Genomic DNA, 27,056 nt, shown 5'->3' with positions numbered 1-27,056 from the left:
TCAAGGTTGTGCAGTGTGCTCGCAGAGTATATCAGAATCCTAAAACAAAGAAAAAAAAGTGTCCTTTTTTGGTAAGTAAGTATATGAAACATATAAATAAATAAATAAATAAATAGCATACACCTTAACCTTTTAAGTTAATGTGTTTTTTTTTTTCAGAAGATGGGTGAGAGGGAAAAAGGTAAGAAGATCTTTATGCAGAGGTGTGCACAGTGTCACACTGTTGAATTAAACGGCAAGCACAAAACTGGACCCAATCTAAATGGCCTCTTCGGCCGCCAAACTGGTCAGGCTTCTGGCTATATTTACACTTATGCCAACAAGGCCAAGAGTATCACGTGGGACAAAGATAATCTGGATATCTACTTGACCAACCCCAAGAAATTTATTCCAGGCACAAAGATGGTGTTCGTTGGTCTTAAGAAGAAGAATGAGCGTGCAGACTTGATTGCTTACCTGGAAACCTCCACCAAGTAGAGCAAGCATTAATATTTTTGTGGTGTCACCACTTTAAATCAATAAATCATCCTGCTATCAAAATTTACTAAAAAAAAAAAAAAAAAAAAAAAAAAAGGCAGTAAAAATTACAAAACGTTGCTCAAAGAGTGGAGGAGACAGCTGGTTGCCCGGAGTAGATGGTAGCAGTATCAGCTGAATTATATAAAAATCAAGTAGTCGCAGGCTACTCTCACATTTTACATCCACTGACGGCCAACCAACACACGCTTCGCTACTCTTCCATCCAATAGAAATTTAGTAGCCACATTCTTACTAATATTTGGAATATTCAGGTGTACAAAGTGTGATGATATATGTTGTATTAGGCTAGGAAACCTTGACCGAATTTATCATTTAAATTCGGCGAAGAGCGAATTAATTGCTCGAATAGTGGCGAAAGAATACGGATCATTTTATGTAGAAAAGGTAAACCGCGTACTTTTCATAACCCGAAATCCCCATCTCTTTATGGACCTCATTCAAACGGGAGAAAAGGAAGAAATCTGTCATTTTATTATAGAAGACGTAGAGCAATCAACACCAACCGTAATATTCCTCATTTATTTAAACTCCAATTAATCAACGAAGTTCAACGGAATCTAATGATTAGATCGTGGGAAAGAGCAGTGGCAGATGAATTGAATCAAAACAATTTTTCAAAAAAAATCACCAGGCCTTAGAGAGAATATCATTAGGATGTTATGATTGGTTGTAACAGAATAAAAATCTGGAGAGGATTGAACAAACTGACAAAACCATTAAAAAATATCTCTCATCATTATTTCATGATAATTAAATTTAATGTGGGAATCATTAATATTATCATTTATTAACTTGTATAACTTATAAACTATAAATAATTATCTTTTAGATTATGTCGCGGGGTAAATAATGTAATTCAGGAATTTTTTTGGTGTTAAATTTCTCATTATTTATATGTTCGATATCTATATTAATGAAAAGTTCCTCTTTTTTGTTCATATTTTTTTTAAATCCTTTAAATATTCAATTCTAATACTTTCTCGAAATGATCTGCCCTAGCAACAAATAGGGAATTAATTATTGGCTAAGATTTATTGTCATATGAATTTTTTATTATATATTTGTGATAGAATTTAATCAAATAAATCCCAATAACATATGGTCTTTGTTTCAAGGTTATCTGACCATGGCATAGACAAAGACTACTTTTTTTTCCGTGGCATAACGTGTCGATGTTAATGTACTATTAGATCAAAGATCAAAGTGACTGACTGAACTCTGGCCGATGGTAGATTTAACCAGTTCAGTTATCATTTTCTGCACTTCAGAAGAGTTCATCATTTGAATAAAAGGTTACTAAAATATGTTCTCGTTTTTGGTAAATGAATGGATGGATAGTTAGTGAAATTCTAAATTTTTATTACTTTTATACTTCTTGTCAATTTTTTTTTCCTAATTTGTGATAATATTTGCTGAAAACTTTGTTCTGGTTGAATCTATACTTAAATTTTTTTTCACACTCATTGTACATAAAGGGATTTACTCCTACTAACATTCGGAATACTCATTTGCACAAAGGTTTTAAAACCATGGTATCCATGTTTCCCTTTAAATCTTTTACATCTTCGATTACAACAAGTTCCCAAATAAAAAAATATGTAGACAAATATTTTTCAATTGGTTTAAATATTACTTTAGAACCATCTATATGTAAATTAATACAATTTAACCCCCAAATTGTAAATGTTTATGCTATTAAAATATGGATGGGATCTACTCAAAAAGGATATCCTGCGGCATCCCAATTGCAATTTATACTGCGAGTCTTATTTAATGAGGCTGAAAATTATTGTTCTTATATGTTTGTAGAATTCTTCTCTAACATCGACCAAAGAAGCATTATGTTCTGTGAACATAATTTCAAGTACCCCCGTGATCCGGATTACTTAATAGTGCCTATCAAGGGATATAGGTCCTACGCCAAAGATCCTTCCATATTTCTAATGATGATACAAGCTTCCAAGTAGGAACGAGAAGCTCTGAGAGAGATGATGATAGCAGACGGAATATCGATTCCATCGTCATGTAGCAAAGTTGATCAGGCTGCGGTCAAAAGGCTTATGTCCCTCAAACAATATTTGAATCGGCATTATTATTTCAGGCACATGATGTTTAAAAATATACGTTGGGAATTAACCCGAGATTTGAGAGCTTACGAAGCATGGTTGAAAAATACAAAATGGCTTACCTGCATTGATGACAGGATGAAACAACATAGACCCTATTGTTTACATAAAAAATTTGGTTGTAACGACCCTCGTGAAGATATAATTTATAGGGACCCCAACTATGAACGTCAATGTAATTTTTTTTTTTTTACCCAAATATTGTGATAAATGGTCTAAAAATTATACATTTCGGATTTTCAGTGATGGTGATGAAAAGTGTGATGATATATGTTGTATTAGGCTACGAAATCTTGACCGAATTTATCATTTAAATTCGGCGAAGAGCGAATTAATTGCTCGAATAGTGGTGAAAGAATACGGATCATTTTATGTAGAAATGGTATACCACGTACTTTTCATAACCCGAAATCCCCATCTCTTTATGGACATCATTCAAACGGGAGAAAAGGAAGAAATCTGTCGTTTTATTATAGAAGACGAAGGTTTATCATCATCATCATCACCACCACCTCCAAATAGTTTGCAGGCGTCAATCAATTTGTGAATTCCTTTTTGGATATTAATAATTGGACCGTGGCCTGCTTACGTACAGCAATCAACACCATTCGTAATATTCATTCTTTTTTAAAACGCCAATTAATCAACGAAGTTCAACGGAATCTAATGATTAAATCGTGGGAAAGAGCAGTGGCAGAAGAACCAACTATTGGACTTTTATTTTACTGAATTGATTATGTTATAAAATATATATGTTTATTATTATTCTAATAAATAAATCTAAAGTTGGAAGCAAATGCTAAAAGTATAAATAAAAACCATTGATGAATCTTAATAATGTAATAATGCCCAATCAATTAATTCACATATCATTCTTTACATTAGATAGGGAACTTAAGTGACTGACTGATCTCTGGCCGATGATAGATTTAACCAGTTCAGTTATCATTTTCTGTATTTCAGAGTTTTACATACTTCTTCCGTTAGTCGCAAGGCAACATTTTGTAAATGATCCACACTATCTTGAAGCCTCGATAATTTAGTTAGCAACTCAATACCAGTTATAAGGGTGGTTAATTCATATTTGGGATATTTAGCAAAATCTATTGAAGGTTTCGGTAATCTACCTTTGGTTTCCAGGTAATTAAGACCTATAAAAATATCTGTAACGAATTCGTGGTTCATTGTGTATTGATCCATGTAATCCATCCTATCTGGATAATTAAATTCGTCTAATCCATATGGCCACTTATCATCATTATTACATGATGCCACTATTTTTTTGGTTGCTATGAGTTCATCAGTTGAATAAAAGGTTACTAAAATCTTTCTAAGTTTTGTATTATCATACTTTTTTCTAAAGAATAAAATAAAGTTGATCATTTCATTTACTGATGACGTCATTATGTATTCGTTTTTGGTAAATGAATGGAATAGTTAAGTGAAATTCGAAATTTTTATTACTTATATACTTCTGGCCAAAATTTAATTTCTAATTAGCGACAATAGTTGCTGAAAACTTGTACTTTTGATAATGATTAGTTCCCCTTATTTATACCCTTCGACTACTAAATAGTAGATATATTATAAATACCTTAGGATTGGGATTATCTAATTGTGTTTCTTCTTCTTCTTCTTCTTCTTCTTCTCCTTTGGCTGCACTGCTACAACATGTCTCTAGGAACTGATTAAATTCATATGTGGAAGTTGTATATTGTAAGGCCAGATTCGTCAAATAGGCCAGGTGTTTTTTTTTTATTGAATTACAGTGTTATACTACCAACCATATATTATACTACCATATAAATGATAATATTTGTCTCCATTATTAATTTATACCGGAAATTCAGTAGTTGTTTCATCTGCTACTGCTCTTTCCCAAGATCTAATCATTAGATTCCGTTGAACTTCGTTGATTATTTGGCGTTTAAAAAAATGAGGAATATTATGGTTGGTGTATATTGCTCTACGTAAGCAGGCCACGGTCCAATATCCCATTCTATTAATATCCAAAAAGGAATTCACAAATTGATTGATGCACATTGCCTGCAAACTATTTGGCTTGTAGGTGTTTTTACATGGAGGTGGTGGTGATGATGATGATGATGATAAACCTTCGTCTTCTATAATAAAACGACAGATTTCTTCCTTTTCTCCCGTTTGAATGAGGTCCATAAAGAGATGGGGATTTCAGGTTATGAAAAGTACGCCTTTTACCTTTTCTACATAAAATGATCCGTATTCTTTCGCCACTATTCGAGCAATTAATTCGCTCTTCGCCGAATTTAAATGATAAATTCGGTCAAGGTTTCCTAGCCTAATACAACATATATCATCACACTTTTTATCACCATCACTGAAAACCCGAAAAATAGAATCTCTATCCCGCCAGTCATTACAATATTTGGGTACCCCCAAATGAGATCTAATTTCATAGTTGGGGTCCCTATAAATTATATCTTGACGAGGCTCGTTATAAAAAGATCCATCATGTAAACAATAGGGTTTATGTTGTTTCATCCTGCGATAAACGTAGTTAAGCCATTTTTTATTTTTCAACCATGCTTCGTAATCTCTCACATCTCGGGTTAATTCCCAACGTATATTTTTAAACATCATATACCTAAAATAATAATGCCGATTCAAATATTGTTTGAGGGACATAAGCCTTTTCACCGCAGCCTGATCAACTTTACAAAATGAAGATGGAATCGATATTCCATCTGCTATCATCATCTCTCTCAGAGATTCTCGTTCCTGATTGGAAGCTTGTATCATCATCAGAAATATGGAAGGATCTTTGGCGTAGGACCTATATCCCACGATAGGCACTATTAAGTAATCCGGATCATGGGGATACTTGAAATTATGTTCACAGAACATGATGCTTCTTTGGTCAATGTTAGAGAAGATTTCCAAAAACCTATAGGAACAATAAAATTTTCCATCCTCATTATTTGCAACTCGCAGTATAAATTGTAATTGGGATGCCGCAGGATATCCTTCTTGAGTAGATCCCATCCATATTTTTATAGCATAAACATTTACAATTTGGGGTTTAAATGGTATTTGATTTATAAATGGTTCTAAAATAATATCTATACCATGTGAACCATATTTGATGATATATTTCATTATTTGGGAATATGATGTAATCGAAGATGTAAAAGATTTCAAGGGAAATATGGATACCATAGTTTTAAAAGCTTTGTGCAACTGAATATTCTGAATGTTAGTAGGAGTGTGGTTACTAAATTTATATTTCTATACATATAACTTTAGAACTGTTAAATAAAATTAATATACACATATTAATAATATAAATTAGTATACAATGATATTCTTCAATTGGTCAATAATAGCATGAATCATGTGAAAAAAAATGAGGTAAAATGTTTGCTGATCAACTGCCGTTTTAGCAAAGAAAGTGGGTCGGTCAGTAATTGGTCGATTAAAAATGACTTGACCCATTGTTTATGTTGAGATGGGGGGGGGGGAGGGAAGGAAGGTGATGACATAGGGTGCTGTCAATTGATACATATCAGTGTCAGTTGGACTTGTCCGGTATGGAGGCAGCACCTGCAATTTGTTCTCCAGGATCGTTGAAGAAGAACCACCACCACTACCTTCATCATCAACTCCTCCTTTCCCTTAACTTGTGGGCTGCAGAAAGTTAATGAAATTCGGAGAGAAAGAGAGAGAGAGAGAGAGAGAGAGAGAGAGACGAAGAAGTTAAGCAAAAAAAAGTGAATTTAAAGGTTAGCATATTTATAATATATCTACTATTTAACAGTGGTGGTCCACTGGAACATCTGCGTAAACTAAGTGAATCCCGTCACCCCTACTATCATCATTTTTGTTTCCAGACGAAGATAAAAAAATTTGAAGTGGCTGCTGCCTCAACTTCAGTGCCTCTGCCGTCACTACTATCACCATCATAAACCCCCCTCCCCCCACCTTCGTTTTATCCCCAAGACTGACACTACAAGATGAAGTAGTTGCCACATAGAACCCCACTTTCTCTTAATCAATCACCACCAACGCCTATTAAGGAACCCATATCAGTGAAAATCATTTAAACATATAAGGGAGGTGTGTGAGAAAATTGAACTACAGAGGCAACCAAAAAAAAACCTATATCCAGAATCAACCATTACTTTGGTTTGCGTACACCTACTGACTGTTCATAAATATATGTGGTGAAGAATTCAGTCAGAGAATCAACCAGGCTGAATATTTGAAGTCACTCAGCAACAAAAAAAGCCCATATGTGTGATGAAGACAGTTGTATTTTTTTTATATTATGTTAAAGATGAAAGAAGACCAAGAGCATTCTCAATAAAATATTGAGATAACAAAAATTGCGGTTATTTAGTATTAAGTCGAAGGGTATAAAAAGGGGAACTAATCATTATCAAAAGTACAAGTTTTCAGCAACTATTGTCACTAATTAGAAATTAAATTTTGGCCAGAAGTATATAAGTAATAAAAATTTAGAATTTCACTTAACTATTTCATTCATTTACCAAAAACGAATACATAATGACGACGTCAGTAAATGAAATGATCAACTTTATTTTATTCTTTAGAAAAAAGTATGATACTACAAAACTTAAACATATTTTAGTAACCTTTTATTCAAATGATGATCTCCAAACTACCAAAAAAATAGTGGCATCATGTAATAATGGTGATGAGTGGCCATATGAATTATACGAATTTAATTATCCAGATATGATGGATTACAATGATCAATACAAAACGAAAGACGAATTCGTTACTTGTATTTTTAAAGGTCTTAATTACCTGGAAACCAAAGGTAGATTACCGAAACCTTCAATCGATTTGGCTAAATATCCCAAATATGAATTAACCACCCATATAACTGGTATTGAGGTGCTAACTAAATTGTCGAGGCTTCAAGATAATGTGGATCATTTACAAAATGTTGCCTTGCGACTAACGGAAGAAGTACGTAACTCTGAAGTTCAGAAAATGATAACTGAATTGGTTAAATCTACCATCGGCCAGAGTCCAGTCAGTCACTTAAGTTCCCTTTCTAATGTAAAGATTGATATGTGAATTAATTGATTGGGCATTATTACATTATTTAGATTCATCAATGTTTTTTTTAGCATTTGCTCCCAACTTTAGATTTATTTATTAGAAGAATAATAAACAAATATTTTCAATTCAGTAAAAAACTTTTTCATTGAATTTGTTCTTAAAAAAAATAAAAGTTCAGTAGTTGGTTCATCTGCCACTGCTCTTTCCCACGATCTAATCATTAGATTCCGTGGAACTTCGTTGATTAATTGGTGTTTTAAAAAATGAGGAATGTTAGGGTTGGTGTTGATTGTTCTACATAAGTAGGCCACGGTCCAATATCCCATTCTAGTAGTGTCCAAAAAGGAATTCACAAATTGATTGACGCACATTGCCTGCAAAAAATAATCCATATTCTTTTGCCACTATTCGAGCAATTAATTCGCTCTTCGCCGAATTTAAATGATAAATGGGAACACATAAATTTACGTAGGGGGATGGGTCAGCTGGACTTCTCTTTGTGCAGTTTCTTTTACTAAAAACACTACATTTTCGCTGGGAATCGGCATATTGTCTTATAAGGCGGTGCTAATTAGAAATAAAATTTGGGCAAGAAGTGTATATAAGTAATAAAAATTTAGAATTTCACTTAACTATTCCATTCATTTACCAAAAACGAATACATAATGACGTCGTCAGTAAATGAAATGATCAACTATATTTTATTCTTTAGAAAAAAGTATGATATTGCAAAACTTAAAAATATTTTAGTGACCTTTTATTCAAATAATGATCTCAAAACTACCAAAAAAATAGTGAAATCATGTAATAATGATGACAAGTGGCCATATGAATTATACGAATTTAATTATCCAGATATGATGGATTACAAGGATCAATACAAAACGAAAGACGAACACATTACTTGTATTTTTAAAGGCCTTGATTACCTGGAAACCAAAGGTAGATTACCGAAACCTTCAATCGATTTGGCTAAATATCCCCAATATGAATTAACCACCCATATAACTGGTATTGAGGTGCTAACTAAATTATCGAGGCTTCAAGATAGTGTGGATCATTTACAAGATGTTGCCTTGCGACTAACGGAAGAAGTACGTAACTCTGAAGTGGAGAAAATGATAACTGAACTGGTTAAATCTACCATCGGCCAGAGTCCAGTCAGTCACTTAAGTTCCCTTTCTAATGTAAAGATTGATATGTAAATTAATTGATTGGGCATTATTACATTATTAAGATTCATCAATGTTTTTTCATTATTTAATCCCAACTTTAGATTTATTTATTAGAAGAATAATAAACAAATATTTTCAATTCAGTAAAAAACTTTTTCAGTGAATTTGTTCTTAACAAAAAATAAAAGTTCAGTATTTGGTTCATCTGCCACTGCTCTTTCCCACGATCTAATCATTAGATTCCGTGGAACTTCGTTGATTAATTGGTGTTTTAAAAAATGAGGAATGTTAGGGTTGGTGTTGATTGTTCTACGTAAGTAGGCCACGGTCCAATATCCCATTCTAGTAGTATCCAAAAAGGAATTCACAAATTGATTGACGCACATTGCCTGCAAAAAATAATCCATATTCTTTTGCCACTATTCGAGCAATTAATTCGCTCTTCGCCGAATTTAAATGATAAATGGGAACACATAAATTTACGTAGGGGGATGGGTCAGCTGGACTTCTCTTTGTGCAGTTTCTTTTACTAAAAACACTACATTTTCGCTGGGAATCGGCATATTGTCTTATAAGGCGGTGCTAATTAGAAATAAAATTTGGGCAAGAAGTGTATATAAGTAATAAAAATTGAGAATTTCACTTAACTATTCCATTCATTTACCAAAAACGAATACATAATGACGTCGTCAGTAAATGAAATGATCAACTATATTTTATTCTTTAGAAAAAAGTATGATACTGCAAAACTTAAAAATATTTTAGTGACCTTTTATTCAAATGATGATCTCCAAACTACCAAAAAAATAGTGAAATCATGTAATAATGATGACAAGTGGCCATATGAATTATACGAATTTAATTATCCAGATATGATGGATTACAAGGATCAATACAAAACGAAAGACGAACACATTACTTGTATTTTTAAAGGCCTTGATTACCTGGAAACCAAAGGTAGATTACCGAAACCTTCAATCGATTTGGCTAAATATCCCCAATATGAATTAACCACCCATATAACTGGTATTGAGGTGCTAACTAAATTATCGAGGCTTCAAGATAGTGTGGATCATTTACAAGATGTTGCCTTGCGACTAACGGAAGAAGTACGTAACTCTGAAGTGGAGAAAATGATAACTGAACTGGTTAAATCTACCATCGGCCAGAGTCCAGTCAGTCACTTAAGTTCCCTTTCTAATGTAAAGATTGATATGTAAATTAATTGATTGGGCATTATTACATTATTAAGATTCATCAATGTTTTTTCATTATTTAATCCCAACTTTAGATTTATATATTATAAGAATAATAAACAAATATTTTCAATTCAGTAAAAAACTTTTTCATTGAATCTGTTCTTAAAAAAATAAAAGTTCAGTAGTTGGTTCATCAGCCACTTCTTTTTCCCAAGATCTAATCATTAGATTCCGTTGAACTTCGTTGATTAATTGGTGTTTAAATAAATGAGGAATATTAGGGTTGGTGTTGATTGCTCTACGTAAGCAGGCCACGGTCCAATATCCCATTCTATTAATATCCAAAAAGGAATTCACAAATTGATTGACGCACATTGCCTGCAAACTATTTGGATTGTAGGTGTTTTTACATGGAGGTGGTGATGATGATGATGATGATGATGATAAACCTTCGTCTTCTATAATAAAACGACAGATTTCTTCCTTTTCTCCCGTTTGAATGAGGTCCATAAAGAGATGGGGATTTCGGGTTATGAAAAGTACGCGTTTTACCTTTTGTATATAAAATAATCCATATTCTTTTGCCACTATTCGAGCAATTAATTCGCTCTTCGCCGAATTTAAATGATAAATTCGGTCAAGGTTTCGTAGCGTAATACAACATATATCATCACACTTTTCATCACCATCACTGAAAACCCGAAATGTATAATGTGTAGACCATATATTATAAATTCTATCTTCATACACGTCATGAAAATATTCATCATATAAACAATAGGGTCTATGTTGAATCATCCTGTGATTAACGTAGTTAAGCCATTTTTTATTTTTCAACCATGCTTCGTAATCTCTCACATCTCGGGTTAATTCCCAACGTATATTTTTAAACATCATGTACCTAAAATAATAATGCCGATTCAAATATTGTTTGAGGGACATAACCCTTTTCAGCGCACCCTGATCAACTTTACAAAATGACGATGGAATCGATATTCCGTCTGCTATCATTATCTCTCTCAGAGCTTCTCGTTCCTGATTGGAAGCTTGTATCATCATCAGAAATATGGAAGGATCTTTGGCGTAGGACCTATATCCCACGATAGGCAATTTTAAGTAATCCGGATCATGTGAATACTTGAAATTATGTTCACAGAACATGCTGGTTCTTTGGTCAATGTTAAAGAAGAGTTCCACAAACATATAAGAACAATAATTTTCATCCTCCCTAACTACGACTCGCAGTATAAATTGTAATTGGGATGCCGCAGGATATCCTTCTTGAGTAGATCCCATCCATATTTTTATAGCATAAACATTTACAATTACAATTTCTTGTGGCTTTAGTCTTAATTTAATTATACATGGTTCTAAAGTAATATCTACACCATACGAACATGATTGGTATAAATATTTTTCTATTTGGGAACTTGATGTAATCGAAGATGTAAAAGATTTAAAGGGAAATATGGATACCATGGTTTTAAAAAGTTTGTGCAGCTGAATATTCCAAATGTTAGTAGGAATGTGGCTACTAAATTTCTATTTCTATATAATATATATAACCTTGGAATTGTTAAATGAAATTAAAAAAAAAAAAAATGAGGTAAAAATGTTAACTGATCAACTATTTGTGAGTACATTCAAGCAAAAAAAAACCCTTTATGTGCAATGAGTAAGAAAAAAAAATAAGTACAGATTCAATGAAAACAAAGTTTTCAGTAACTATTGTCACAAATTAATTAGCAAGAAGTATAAAAGTAATAAAAATTTAGAATTTCACTAACTATCCATCCATTCAACCAAAAAGGAGAACACATAAATTTACGTAGGGGGATGGGTCAGCTGGACTTCTCTTTGTGCAGTTTCTTTTACTAAAAACACTACATTTTCGCTGGGAATCGGCATATTGTCTTATAAGGCGGTGCTTATTAGAAATAAAATTTGGGCAAGAAGTGTATATAAGTAATAAAAATTTAGAATTTCACTTAACTATTCCATTCATTTACCAAAAACGAATACATAATGACGTCGTCAGTAAATGAAATGATCAACTATATTTTATTCTTTAGAAAAAAGTATGATACTGCAAAACTTAAAAATATTTTAGTGACCTTTTATTCAAATGATGATCTCAAAACTACCAACAAAATAGTGAAATCATGTAATAATGGTGACGAGTGGCCAAAGTGGCCATTGGGATATGAAGAATTAGACGACTTTAATTATCCAGATATGGATCGTCACTATAAATACAAAACGAAAGAGAAACACATTACTTGTATTTTAAAAGGTCTTGATTACCTGGAAACCAAAGGTAGATTACCGAAACCTTCAATAGATTTGAGTAAATATCCCCAATATGAATTAACCACCCATATAACTGTTATTGAGGTGCTAACTAAATTGTCGAGGCTTCAAGATAGTGTGGATCATTTACAAAATGTTGCCTTGCGACTAACGGAAGAAGTACGTAACTCTGAAATACACAAAATGATAACTGAACTGGTTAAATCTACCATCGACCAGAGTCCAGTCAGTCACTTAAGTTCCCTTTCTAATGTAAAGAATGATATGTGAATTAATTGGTTGGGCATTATTACATTATTAAGATTCATCAATGTTTTTTCATTATTTGCTCCCAACTTTAGATTTATAAGTGTTCAAGCACCATATCTCTCCACTTGCTACTGATTTCTAGTACAAACAATTATTAAGGCCATTATTAATCTGTACATCGTCCCCATTTGACATTTTTATCTAAATATCTTCCTACATTCAATGGACAACATCTTACTTTACAGTGACCATGTGATACACAAACAAACAATCGTTAGTTTGCATTCTTGGCCAAAAAACCAGTATAATGTTCTGCATAATAGGCCAAAATGTTTTCACTTAGCCAGAAACAACAGAGTCCTTGCTAACTTAGTTAAGTAAGACGAGAGCCCTGCATAGTAGGCCAAGAAGTGAGTTCTGGCTATTAGGTACCACATATATATATATATATATATATATATATATATATATATATATATATATATATATATATATATGTATATATATATATATATATATATATATATATATATATATATATATATATATATATATATATATATATATATATATATACATACATATACACACACACGGCCTCATAGCCTGGTGGATAGTGCGCAGGACTCGTAATTCTGTGGTGCGGGTTCAATTCCCGCACGAGGCAGAAACAAATGGGCAAAGTTTCTTTCACCCTGAATGCCCCTGTTACCTAGCAGTAAATAGGAACCTGGGAGTTAGTCAGCTGTCACGGGCTGCTTCCTGGGGGGGGGGAGGAAGTTAGTTAGTAAACAGTTGATTGACAGTTGAGAGGCGGGCCGAAAGAGCAAAGCTCAACCCCCGCAAACACAACTAGGTGAATTCAAGTAGGTGAATACACACACACACACACTCACACAGACTGCTATACAAACTTGAGAGGCAGGCAGGAGTAAGCGGAAAGGCCCTAGCATGGGTAAAGAACTACCTAACAGGAAGGAGCCAGAGGATAATGGTAAGGGGCGAGAAGTCCGATTGGCGAATAGTACCGAGTGGAGTACCTCAAGGATCGGTGCTGGGACCAATCCTCTTTATAATTTACGTAAATGATATGTTTACAGGAGTGGAATCATACATGTCAATGTTTGCGGATGACGCAAAATTAATGAGAAGAGTTGTGACAGACGAGGATTGTAGGATCCTCCAAGAGGACTTAAACAGGTTGCAAAGATGGTCAAGGAAATGGCAACTGGAGTTCAACACCAGTAAATGTAAAGTTAATGAAACGGGATCAGGTGATAGGAGACCAAAGGGACAGTGCACAATGAAGGGGAACTGCCTAACTGTAACGATTCGAGAAAGAGACCTGGGAGTGGATGTGACACCTAATCTATCTCCTGAGGCACATATAAGTAGGATAACGAAAGCAGCGTTATCTACACTGGCGAAAGTTAGAACTTCATTCAGAAACCTAAATGAGGAGGCTTTTAGGGCGCTTTACACTGCCTACGTGAGACCCGTCTTAGAGTATGCCACACCATCATGGATCCCCCACCTGAAGAAACACATAAGGAAACTGGAGAAGGTTCAGAGGTTTGCGACGAGGCTTGTCCCAGAGTTACGAGGGATGGAATATGAAGAGCGTCTGAAGGAACTGAACCTTATAACACTAGAAAAAGAAGGGAGAGAGGAGATATGATAGGGACGTATAAAATACTCAGGGGAATTGACAAAGTGGAAATAGATGAAATGTACGCATGTAATAATAACAGAACGAGGGGACATAGGTGGAAACTGAAAACTTAGATGAGTCACAGAGATGTTAGGAAGTTTTCTTTTAGCGTGAGAGTAGTGGAAAAATGGAATGCACTTGGGGAACAGGTTGTGGAAGCAAACTCTATTCATACTTTTAAAATTAGGTATGATAGGGAAATGGGACAGGAGTCATTGCTGTAAACAACCGATAGCTGGAAAGGCGGGATCCAAGAGTCAATACTAGATCCTGCAAGCACAAATAGGTGAGTACAAATAGGTGAGTACACAAATACTCAGCAAAATCTCCCTCCCCCCACACCCAATCCCCACCCTTCTACCCCTCCCCTCCCCTCCTCCCGCCATGTCCCCCCTTCCCCCCTTTCCCTAGCTTCCCTCCCTCCCCCTTCACCGCATACCCTCCCTGTCTCCCCCTCTTCACTTGACCCCCCCACCCCTCATCCCAGTATCCTCTGAGACCCTGTTATCCACCTCACAAATCCTCACACCCATGGAACAGCTTCCCCCACCAGCAGAACACTCACCAAGGAGGCGATTTGAGAAGGGATAGAAGAAAGTAAGCCAGAAGGCAATGTATACTAACATATATGGAATTACAAATAAAGCAAATGAACTTGGAGAATGGGTACTAGAGGAAAACCCAGACATAATAGCTCTCACAGAAACAAAGCTAACGAAAACCATAACAAATGCAGTATTCCGACAGGGCTATTATGTTATGAGGAAAGAGAGAGAAGGAAGAGGTGGTAGTGGTGCAGCTCTGCTGGTAAGAAAAGGCTGGGATTTTGAGGAGATGGTTATTCAAGGCTGTGAAGGTTTCAGTGACTACATAACAGGCACCATAACAACTAGAGAGCAAAAAATTATATTCGTAGTCATATATAATCCACCACCAAATGACAGAAGACCCAGAAAGGAATATGATAGAAACAACATGGCCACCATTAACATAATAGAGAGAGCAGCTTCTGTTGCTAGCAGGAATGGATCTGGACTACTAATCATGAGACTTCAACCATGGGAAGATAGATTGGGAGAACAGAGATTTGCATGGAGGACCAGAAACATGGAGAGCTAACTTTCTAAGCCAGCACATCAAGGAACCAACAAGAATGAGAGGAGAAGATGAACCAGCAATGCTTGATTTGATATTTACCCTAAATGAGTGGGCTATAAGGGAAGTTATGATGGAAGCACCCTTGGGAATGAGTGATCAGAGTGTATTGAACTTTGAGTACATGGTACAGCTAGGAATTATCTCCCCAAAAAAAGAACTAGGAAACAAAAGGCTGGCATACTGAAAAGGAAATTATGAGTAGATGAGAAGTTTCCTAAGGGAAATACCTTGGGACAGGGACCTCAGAGATAAGTCGGTACATGATATGATGGACTAAGTCACCCAAAAGTGTCAGGAGGCAGTAAACAGGTTTATCCCGGCCCAAAGGGAAAAATCCGAGAAGCAACAGAAGAATCCTTGGTATAATAAGGCATGTATGGAAGCAAAGAAACTGAACGAAAAGGGCGTGGAGGAACTTCCGGAATAACAGAACACCAGAAAGCAGAGAGAGATACATGAGAACCAGGAATGAGTATGTCAGGGTGAGAAGAGAAGCAGAGGCAAGTTATGAAAATGATATAGCAAACAAAGCCAAGACCGAACTAAAGCTACTCCACAGTCACATCAGAAGGAAAACAACAGTGAAAGAACAGGTAGTGAAACTTAGAACAGGCGAGGATACGTATACAGAGAATGACAAAGAGGTGTTCGTGAAGAACTCAACAAGAGGTTCCAGGAGGTCTTCACAATAGAACAAGATGAGGTCACTGTGCTAGGAGAAAGGGAAGTAAACCAGGCGGCCTTGGAAGGATTAAAAAATTACGAGGAGGTCAAGACACCTGCTGGATCTGGATCCAGCAGGTGTCTCGTGTCCTCCTGTAAGGTATAAAATAGCCTTGGGCTATATGTATGTATGTATATATATATATATATATATATATATATATATATATATATATATATATATATATATATATATATATATATATATATATATATATATATATATATATATATATATATATATATATATATATATATAGGGGGGTACCACCACTGGTGCAATTATAGGGACCCACAGCCTCAGAGAAGGGAACACAGAGCACTCAGGGAAAAACTTGACATTTAACTCTGAATACGAAAGAGTGTTCACTTCTCCTACCACCCCCTTTTTTTTATTTATTATGATGTACACTTTATTATGCAAGGTTATACAGTTACATATCTGATTTTATACAAAAAATAAACATTAAGAGGACACAAGAAAAAGTTCGCTTCCTAGAGGCTGTAGATTTCCTCGAACTCCTCCGACGCCGGGCAGGAACCGAGGATGCAGCGGGCATTTCCCCTCTGGATCGCGACACTGAGGCGCTGAAAGAGAAAACTTGCTGCTCTAGGGTCTCTTGTGGTGTCAATGAGCTTGGAACCAAGATCCTTAAGAAACCTTCTTGCACTCTCACCCCATGGGCCTAGGGTCTCAGACCCTATTGGAACGAAATTGTACCTTTGATCTAATTGCCTGTACTTGACTGACTTTTGTTTTTCTCTGTGTGTCGCTGCGGCTCCCGCCGTGCCGGCAGAGAGGGTGATGTATGTCGTTGCCAGGGTGGATACGCAAGTATAGTCCCATGCTAACTGCCTGCCACCCTTCCACGGACGCAGTGTGATTCCGTCTGGTCGGCCGGCAAAGCTAACAGAGTCACGGTTCAGTAGGTTGCGGGGCTCTCTCTCCGCTGGACACTGAGCAGAGGCAAGGCTTCTTTTAATGATGTCGTTGACTTCGTCGTGTCTAGTGTGCCAACCACCCGATTTTCCACAGTGCAGGCCATGCAATCCATATTCGTCAGCATCTGCCTCGCCGCAAATACACCTGTGAACAGTGTGGATAGGGGCAGCAAGGCGGAGAGCGACTGCAATACGGAGCTCCTGCGGATCAAGACGTGTGCCTGTCGCAGACATAGGGACTGCCAGAAGGAAGTCCCCTGCATGGGGAGCCTGCACAGCTGTGAGGCGTGCACGATCACTGGGGGTTGTTGCTGCCTCCAGCAAAGCTGTGGCTTCTTTGTCTACAATGGGGCTGTCCCAACTGGATTGTTTCTTGGCTTTCGGCATGGCTGGTCTGAGTGCTGGGTCTGTCATGGCACCCCATTTCGTGTCGCATTCCGTGTAGTGGGGGTCCTGTATCCCCGCTACATCACTCAGGGTGTCAGGTAGAATTTCCTTAACCAGGTCATCTGATGCTGAGGAGGAAGACAGGAAGGCTGGGACAGCAATTTGGGTGGCGGTGCGGACACCCAAGCCACCGAGCCTGACAGGAAGAGTGGCTTGTTTCCACTGGCATTCGTTGAGGGAGAGGTTAACAACTTTTTCCAGCATGGTCTTCAGTAGGAGGTCATACTCGTCAAGCTTTGGGTTATTGTAAGATGGGGCGCACCTCAGAAAGTAGGTTAGCCTCGGAAGGGATAGGCATTTGGTGAGGAGATAAAAAGCACCATGGGCATCGATGTCACCTATTCTGTCTTCCATCCTCCTAAGGTCTGAGATTTTCTTGTCGAGGATCTCCTCAATGGCGTTAGACCCGAGGGGAGCTCCAAGGAGGGTGCTGTTCTCGGCCCTAATGACATGGGCTCCAGGCAAGGCAGACCTTATTCTAGCTACGATGTCTGGGTTGGAGGAGACTACTTCACACTTGGAAGGGTTCAGGACGAGACCCAGGCTTACTTCTTGCTCCCTTATTTTCCTGATATCTGACAAGAGGTGGTCTACGGTGCCAGCTATAGTGCCATCATCCAAAAACCAGATGTTGAACTCGCTGGACAAGCTTTCGGTGATTTTTTTTAAGACTAAGCAGAAAAGAAGGGGAGCAAGAGGATCACCTTACTGAACACCTTCACATGATCTGATTTCATGTTCACCAAAGAGCAGTTTTGATTCACCACTGTAGCACGATAGTATGAACGGGTAGAGGGGCCGGAAATGGCGATGTACGGCACAAAGTACTGCATCTCTTCTTACCATGTTGAAGGCATTCTTAAAGTCCAGTTTGAGCAGGGCCTTTTCATCAGAAATGTTTGTGATGTATGCTCGTGCTGCATGGGCAGCCGCTTCACAGCCTTGGGGGATTCTAAATCCTAGCTGGATTGGTTTCAGCAATTCAGCCGCTTGCTGGCTGACAACCCTCGTAGCAGCCTTGGCAATCAGGCGTCGGAGAGTGTTGCCAACAGCGATTGGCCTGATTCCTTCGTCCTTCTTTTTGAGAGCACAGAGGGAGGCACCAAAAAAGAGAGGCCTGATGACCTCAGGTATCTCACCAGCCAGACACATGTTGACGAACCTTGTGAGTTCCATAAGAAGATCTTGTGCAGCATCACCAACCGCAGGATTTAACATTTGCTTGATATGTTGAGGTTTTAACCCTGTATATATATATATATATATATATATATATATATATATATATATATATATATATATATATATATATATATATATATATATATATATATATATATATATATATATATATATATACATACATATATATATATGTCGTACCTAGTAACCAGAACTCACTTCTCAGCCTACTATGCAAGGCCCAATTTGCCTAATAAGCCTAGTTTTCATGAATTAATGTTTTTTCGACAACCTAACCTACCTAACCTAACCTAACCTAACCTAACCTAACGTTTTCGGCTACCTAACCTAACCTAACCTATAAAGATAGGTTAGGTTAGGTTAGGTAGGGTTGGTTAGGTTCGGTCATATATCTACGTTAATTTTAACTCCAATAAAAAAAATTGACCTCATACATAATGAAATGAGTAGCTTTATCATTTCATAAGAAAAAAATTAGAGAAAATATATTAATTCAGTAAAACTTGGCTTATTAGGCAAATCGGGCCTCGCATAGTAGGCTGAGAAGTGAGTTCTGGCTACTAGGTGCGACATATATATATATATATATATATATATATATATATATATATATATATATATATATATATATATATATATATATATATATATATATATATATATATATATATATATATATATATATATATATATATATATATATACATACATATATATATATATATATATATATATATATATATATATATATATATATATATATATATATATGTCGTACCTACTTAGCCAGAACGCAGTTCTCAGCTTACTATGCATGGACTGATTTGCCTAATAAGCCAAGTTTTCATGAATTATTATATTTTCTCAAATTTTTTTTCTAATGAAATGATAAAGCTACCCATTTCATTATGTATAAGGTCAATATTTTTTTATTGGAGTTAAAAATAACGTAGATATATGACCGAACCTAACCAACCCTACCTAACCTAACCTAACCTATCTTTATAGGTTAGGTTAGGTTAGGTAGCCGAAAAAGTTAGGTTAGGTTAGGTTAGGTAGGTTAGGTAGTCGAAAAACAATTAATTCATTAAAACTTGGCTTATTAGGCAAATCAGGACTTGCATAGTAGGCATAGAAGGGCGTTCTGGCTATTAGGTACGACATATATATATTTATATATATATATATATATATATATATATATATATATATATATATATATATATATATATATAAATATATATATATATATTTATATATATATATATATATATATATATATATATATATATATATATATATATATATATATATATATATATATATATATATATATATGTCGTACCTAGTAGCCAGAATGCACTTCTCAGCCTACTATGCAAGGCCCGATTTGCCTAATAAGCCAAATATTCCTGAATTAATATATTTTCTCTACTTTTTTTCTTATGAAATGATAAAGCTACCCATTTCATCGTGTATGAGGTCAATTTTTTTTTATTGGAGTTAAAATTAACGTAGATATATGACCGAACCTAACCAACCCTACCTAACCTAACCTAACCTATCTTTCTAGGTTACGTAAGGTTAGGTAGCAGAAAAAGTTAGGTTAGGTTAGGTTAGGTAGTCAAAAAACAATTAATTCATGAAAACTTGGCTTATTAGGCAAATCGGGCCTTGCATAGTAAGCTGAGAAGTGCGTTCTGGCTACTAGGTACGACATATATATATATATATATATATATATATATATATATATATATATATATATATATATATATATATATATATATATATATATATATATATATATATATATATGTCGTACCTAGTAGCCAGAACTCACTTTTTGGCCTACTATGCAAGGCCCGATTTGCCTAATAAGCCAAGTTTTCATGAATTAATATATTTCTTCTATTTTTTTCTTATGAAATGATAAAGCTACCCATTTCATTATGTATGAGGTCAATTTTTTTTTATTGGAGTTAAAATTAACGTAGATATATGACCGAACCTAACCAACCCTACCTTACCTAACCTAACCTATCTTTATTGGTTAGGTTTGGTTAGGTAGCCCAAAAAGGTAGGTTAGGTTAGGTTAGGTAGGTTAGGTAGTCGAAAAACAATTAATTCATGAAAACTTGGCTTATTAGGCAAATCGGGCCTTGCATAATAGGCTGAGAAGTGCGTTCTGGCTACTAGGTACGACATATATATATATAAATATATATATATATATATATATATATATATATATATATATATATATATATATATATATATATATATATATATATATATATATATATATATGTCGTACCTAGTAGCCAGAACGCACTTCTCAGCCTACTATGCAAGGCCCAATTTGCCTAATAAGCCAGGTTTTCATGAATTAATTGTTTTTCGACTACCTAACCTACCTAACCTAACCTAACCTAACTTTTTCGGCTACCTAACCTAACCTAACCTATAAAGATAGGTTAGGTTAGGTTAGGTAGGGTTGGTTAGGTTCGGTCATATATCTACGTTAATTTTAACTCCAATAAAAAAAATTTACCTCATACATAATGAAATGGGTAGCTTTATCATTTCATAAGAAAAAAATTAGAGAAAATATAATCATTCAGGAAAACTTGGCTTATTAGGCAAATCGGGCCTTGCATAGTAGGCATAAACGTGTGTTCTGGCTACTAGGTACGACATATATATATATATATATATATATATATATATATATATATATATATATATATATATATATATATATATATATATATATATATATATATATATATATATATATATATATATATATATATGTCGTACCTAGTAGCCAGAACTCACTTCTATGCCTACTATGCAAGGCCCGATTTGCCTAATAAGCCAAGTTTTCATGAATTAATTGTTTTTCGACTACCTAACCTAACCTAACCTAACGTTTTCGGCTACCTAACCTAACCTAACCTATAAAGATAGGTTAGGTTAGGTTAGGTAGGGTTGGTTAGGTTTGGTCATATATCTACGTTAATTTTAACTCCAAAAATAAAATATTGACCTCATACATAATGAAATGGGTAGCTTTATCACTTCATAAGAAAAAAATTAGAGAAAATATATTAATTCAGGAAAACTTGGCTTATTAGGCAAATCGGGCCTTGCATAGTAGGCCGAATACGACGTTCTGGCTACTAGGTACAACATATATATATATATATATATATATATATATATATATATATATATATATATATATATATATATATATATATATATATACATATATATAGATACATATATATATATATATATATATATATATATATATATATATATATATATATATATATATATATATATATATATATATACATACATATAGATACATATATATATATATATATATATATATATATATATATATATATATATATATATATATATATATATATATATATATATATATATGTCGTACCTAGTAGCCAGAACGCACTTCTCAGCCTACTATGCAAGGCCCGATTTGCCTAATAAGCCAAGTTTTCATGAATTAATTGTTTTTCGACTACCTAACCTACCTAACCTAACCTAACCTAACATTTTCGGCTACCTAACCCAACCTAACCTATAAAGATAGGTTAGGTTAGGTTAGGTAGGGTTGGTTAGGTACGCGGTCATATATCTACGTTAATTTTAACTCCAATAAAAAAAATTGACCTCATTCATAATGAAATGGTTAACTTTACTATTTCATAACAAAAAAATTTGAGAAAATATATTAATTCAGGAAAACTTCGCTTATTAGGCAAATCAGTCCATGCATAGTAGGCTGAGAAGTACATTCTGGCTACTAGGTACGACATATATATATATATATATATATATATATATATATATATATATATATATATATATATATATATATGTCGTACCTAATAGCCAGAACGCACTTCTCAGCCTACTATTCAAGGCCCGATTTGCCTAATAAGCCAAGTTTTCATGAATTAATGTTTTTTCGTCTACCTAACCTACCTAACCTAACCAAACCTAGCTTTTTTTGGCTACCTAACCTAACCTTACCTATAAATATAGGTTAGGTTAGGTTAGGTAGGGTTGGTTAGGTTCGGTCATATATCTACGTTAATTTTAACTCCAATAAAAAAAAATTGACCTCATACATAGAGAAAAGGGTTGCTTTATCATTTCATAAGAAAAAAATTATAGTAAATATATTAATTCAGGAAAACTTGGCTTATTAGGCAAATCAGGCCTTGAATAGTAGGCTGAAAAGTGAGTTCTGGCTACTAGGTACGACATATATATATATATATATATATATATGTCGTACCTAATAGCCAGAACGCACTTCTCAGCCTACTATGCATGGCCCGATTTGCCTAATAGGCCAAGTTTTCATGAAATAATTGTTTTTTGACTACCTAACCTACCTAACCTAACCTAACCTAACTTTTTCGGGTACCTAACCTAACCTAACCTATAAAGATAGGTTAGGTTAGGTTAGGTAGGGTTGGTTAGGTTCGGTCATATATCAACGTTAATTTTAACTCCAATAAAAAATAATTGACCTCATACATAATGAAATGGGAAGCTTTATCATTTCATAAGAAAAAAATTAGAGAAAATATATTAATTCAGGAAAACTTCGCTTATTAGGCAAATCGAGCCTTGCATAGTAGGCCGAGAAGTGCGTTCTGGCTACTAGGTACGACATATATATATATATATATATATATATATATATATATATATATATATATATATATATATATATATATATATATATATATATATATATAGGGGTACCACCACTGGTTTAATTAAAGGGACCCACATCCTCGAAGAAAAATAAATCGTGTTCAGAGAAGACCTTGTGGATTCTTACTGAATACTTTAATCTTTTCCTCTCCTACCACCCCTATTATATATATATATATATATATATATATATATATATATATATATATATATATATATATATATATATATATATATATATATATATATATATTTATATATATATATATATATATATATATATATATATTTATATTATTAAATATGACCGAAAAAGTAAGATTAATAATTCTAACACGAATTTTCTCAATATTTCTTATATTTCTTTTCACTGTTGATGGTAACTGAAAAATCAATTCTCCAAAATTCCTTTTTATTTCTAGTCTGACGCGAAACTTGAACGTGTTTCGTAATATCTAATTACATTTTCAAAGACTTTAGTTTAGACACACACAACTATAACAGAGTTTTAAACAGCTTCGATTTAATACCTGCATTTTGGTGATGTGATATGTTACAACAGTTTTGGATGAGGTGAAAACAAACTTTCAACACAAGACAGAACACGAAACAATGGGTATAATATTTTGTAAGTTAAAAGGAAGAATGGAAGTAACTGCAAAGGGCCTATTGGCCCATATTTCTTGTTGCTTCTATATTGGTGCGAAGTCTTGAAGTGGGTAGAATATAGTTGTGCATTAATTGGCTGTTGATTGCAGGTGTCGACTTCTTAATGTGTAGTGCCTCGCAAATATCAAGCCGCCTGCTATCGCTGTATCTATCGATGATTTCCGTATTTTTTGTTAAGACTTCTCTGGTGATGGTCTGGTTGTTGGAAGAGATTATATGTTCCTTAATGGAGCCCTGTTGCTTATGCATCGTTAATCGCCTGGAAAGAGATGTTGTTGTCTTGCCTATATACCAGGGGTGGGCAACCTTTTTGAGAGTGCGTGCCAAAATCAGCCAAATCTCTGACACAAACTTTTTCCACGTGCCAACTATTTTTTTTAGAACATACTTGGTATCTCTTAAGAACTTTTTAAACGAAAAAAATAATAAATTACCTCAGTGCAGTAAAACATATTATATTATATAAACATATTTTTTTTTTATTTAACCTTCAGAAGTACATTTCAACAGCCTTTAAGCTTTTGTGACTTTAATAGAATACAACAGATAAAAAACTTTGTTGACTCCTTTTATATACTGTCAGTGAGACTTCTGCTGCTGCATAACTGATGACAGAGATTTTACATCGGGTTTATATTTTGTAACATTGAGAGATATGCATGCAGCGCTAGTTTCATCTGTCATGCTACTCCTGTTACGAGACTTAACAAAGTTCATAATTGAGAACAAAGATTCGCAAGCATATGTAGACGAAAACATGGTTAGGAATGCTGTTGCAAGGTTTTTTAAACAGATATAATTTTCTGGAATAGTATTCCAAGTCCTTTATACTTCGTTTTCTGCATTTCTCTGTGTTACTTTCATCTCTAATCTCTCTTTTTCAATATTTTCCAAGTCAACTCTAAGGTCAACAAATTTCTGCTTCCAAATTGAGCTACTCTGAAATTCAATCAACTGCATCTCAAAATCATCCATGTCTATCCATGAAAACATTTGCAAGTTTAGTTCATCCATTTTGATGCTGTCTGGAAACTTGATGAACTTTACTGTGTCTTCCAGTTCTCTGAATTTGGCAAATCTTGTAGAGAACTGCCAAACTGTTGACTCGATAATGTTTACAAACATCTTTGAAGACATTTGTGGTCTGTTCTGTCATCTTTTAGATCACTGATGTACCTCTTTAGGTTTGGAAAGTATCTAAATTTCTCATTATCTACATCCCTCTTAAAAACTTTAAGCTTCATTTCAAAAGCTTTTATGTAACAAAACATAACATCAAGTGTCTTACAAGAGCCCTGTAACCTAATATTCAATTCATTTATATGTTCACAAAAATCTTCAAAAAACATCAGTTTACAAACCCACACGATGTCAGAAAATTCATGGTATGACACTTGTTGGTCGTTCAAATAGAGCTTTATCTCATCTAAGCATTCAATAAATCGTTTCAGAACCAAGCCTCTGCTAAGCCAACGAACATGGTTGTACATTTTCAGTCCTTTATACACAGATTCTACCTCATCCAGTAGAGTTTGAAATTGGCTTTTATTTAAAGGCCGACCACAAATGTAATTAACAACCTTGGTAACTGTTTGCATCACTTCTTGCAGTTCCTTTAGGCCAGCGTTTGCACATATAGCCTCCTCATGTATGATGCAATGGAAGCCAATCAGTGGATGACCAACACTTTTTGCAAACAGATTTACAAATCCTGCCTTCTCACCAGTCATGTTTGGGGCACCATCTGTTGTGACGGATACTACTTTTGAAATGTCAATTTGCCGAGTAGAGAATTCGTTCACAACTGTTTTACATATTTCAGCCCCGGTAGTACGCTCAGGTAGTGATGCAAGAGCAACCATCTCTTCACATACTTCATCACCCCTTCAAAATCTAGAATATATGGCTAGCCTAGCTGATGATGTAATGTCTGTACTTTCATCAACACAAATAGAAAATAACTTGCATGAAGACAAATCTTTTGTCAATTGTTCAGCTGTATTTCTTTCCAACTTAAGTATCCTATCCTTAACTGTTTTCCTACTCACAGGCAAATCTTTAATGCGCTGAATAATCTTTTTCTTTTCCTATGCTCTTGCGTGCCAAGAGGTTGCCCACCCCTGCTATATACTGAGTTCTTTGAGGCTTACAGTCTCCAAGTAGGCATTTGAAGGCATAGACGACGTTGATCTCTTTTAAAACGTTCTGCTTTGTGTCTGGAGAGTTTCTCATGAGTAGGTTGACCGTTTTTTTGGTTTTCATAGTAAATCGTCAATTGTATCTTCTGATTTTTATCTATATGGATAACGTTCCTATCAACAATATCTTTCAGGACCCTTTCCTCTGTTTTATGAGCTGTGGAAAAGAAGTTCCTGTAAAATAGTTTACAGGAACTAGGGGCACCTCTAGGCTCGAGCGCCATTGAGGTAGTCCTCGAAGAAAAGCTGAACGACCTGAGAAGGATGGAGGGAAGAATAGGGCTTTGGACACCCACGATGCTTTGTACCTTCTCACAAGGTGCCTGGCTTTGCCCAGACTGACCTATTTCCTAAGGTGTGCTCCCTCCTTCGACAGCCCAAAATTAACAGAATATGACACACTCCTAAGGTCAATATCCGTGAAAGTGTTAAACCTCTCCCTGCAAGATAACCAATGGGACCAAGCAACGCTCCCAGTTAGATTCGGGGGGATAGGTATTCGCAAGGCGACACAGTTAGCATTGCCGGCATTCTTATCCTTGACCAGTGCAACAGGTGAATTAGTTAAGGAA

General features: G+C 34.9%; 1 protein-coding gene across 1 annotated transcript; it reads right to left on the bottom strand.

Annotated features, from left to right (window-relative positions):
* On the bottom strand, nt 1–26,148 carry LOC138369229 (general transcription factor II-I repeat domain-containing protein 2A-like). Its single transcript, XM_069332170.1, has 3 exons — nt 25,648–26,148; nt 4,261–4,350; nt 1–39 (listed from the first exon to the last, which is right to left on the bottom strand). Exons 1-3 carry the CDS (start codon nt 26,146–26,148, stop codon nt 1–3), a joined length of 630 nt encoding a protein of 209 aa, XP_069188271.1.
* Nucleotides 26,149–27,056: the final 908 nt, after the last annotated feature.

This window comes from Procambarus clarkii, chromosome 27, assembly GCF_040958095.1.
Source record: "Procambarus clarkii isolate CNS0578487 chromosome 27, FALCON_Pclarkii_2.0, whole genome shotgun sequence".
Classification (NCBI taxonomy): domain Eukaryota; kingdom Metazoa; phylum Arthropoda; class Malacostraca; order Decapoda; family Cambaridae; genus Procambarus; species Procambarus clarkii.
This window is presented reverse-complemented; position numbering and strand designations above follow the sequence as displayed.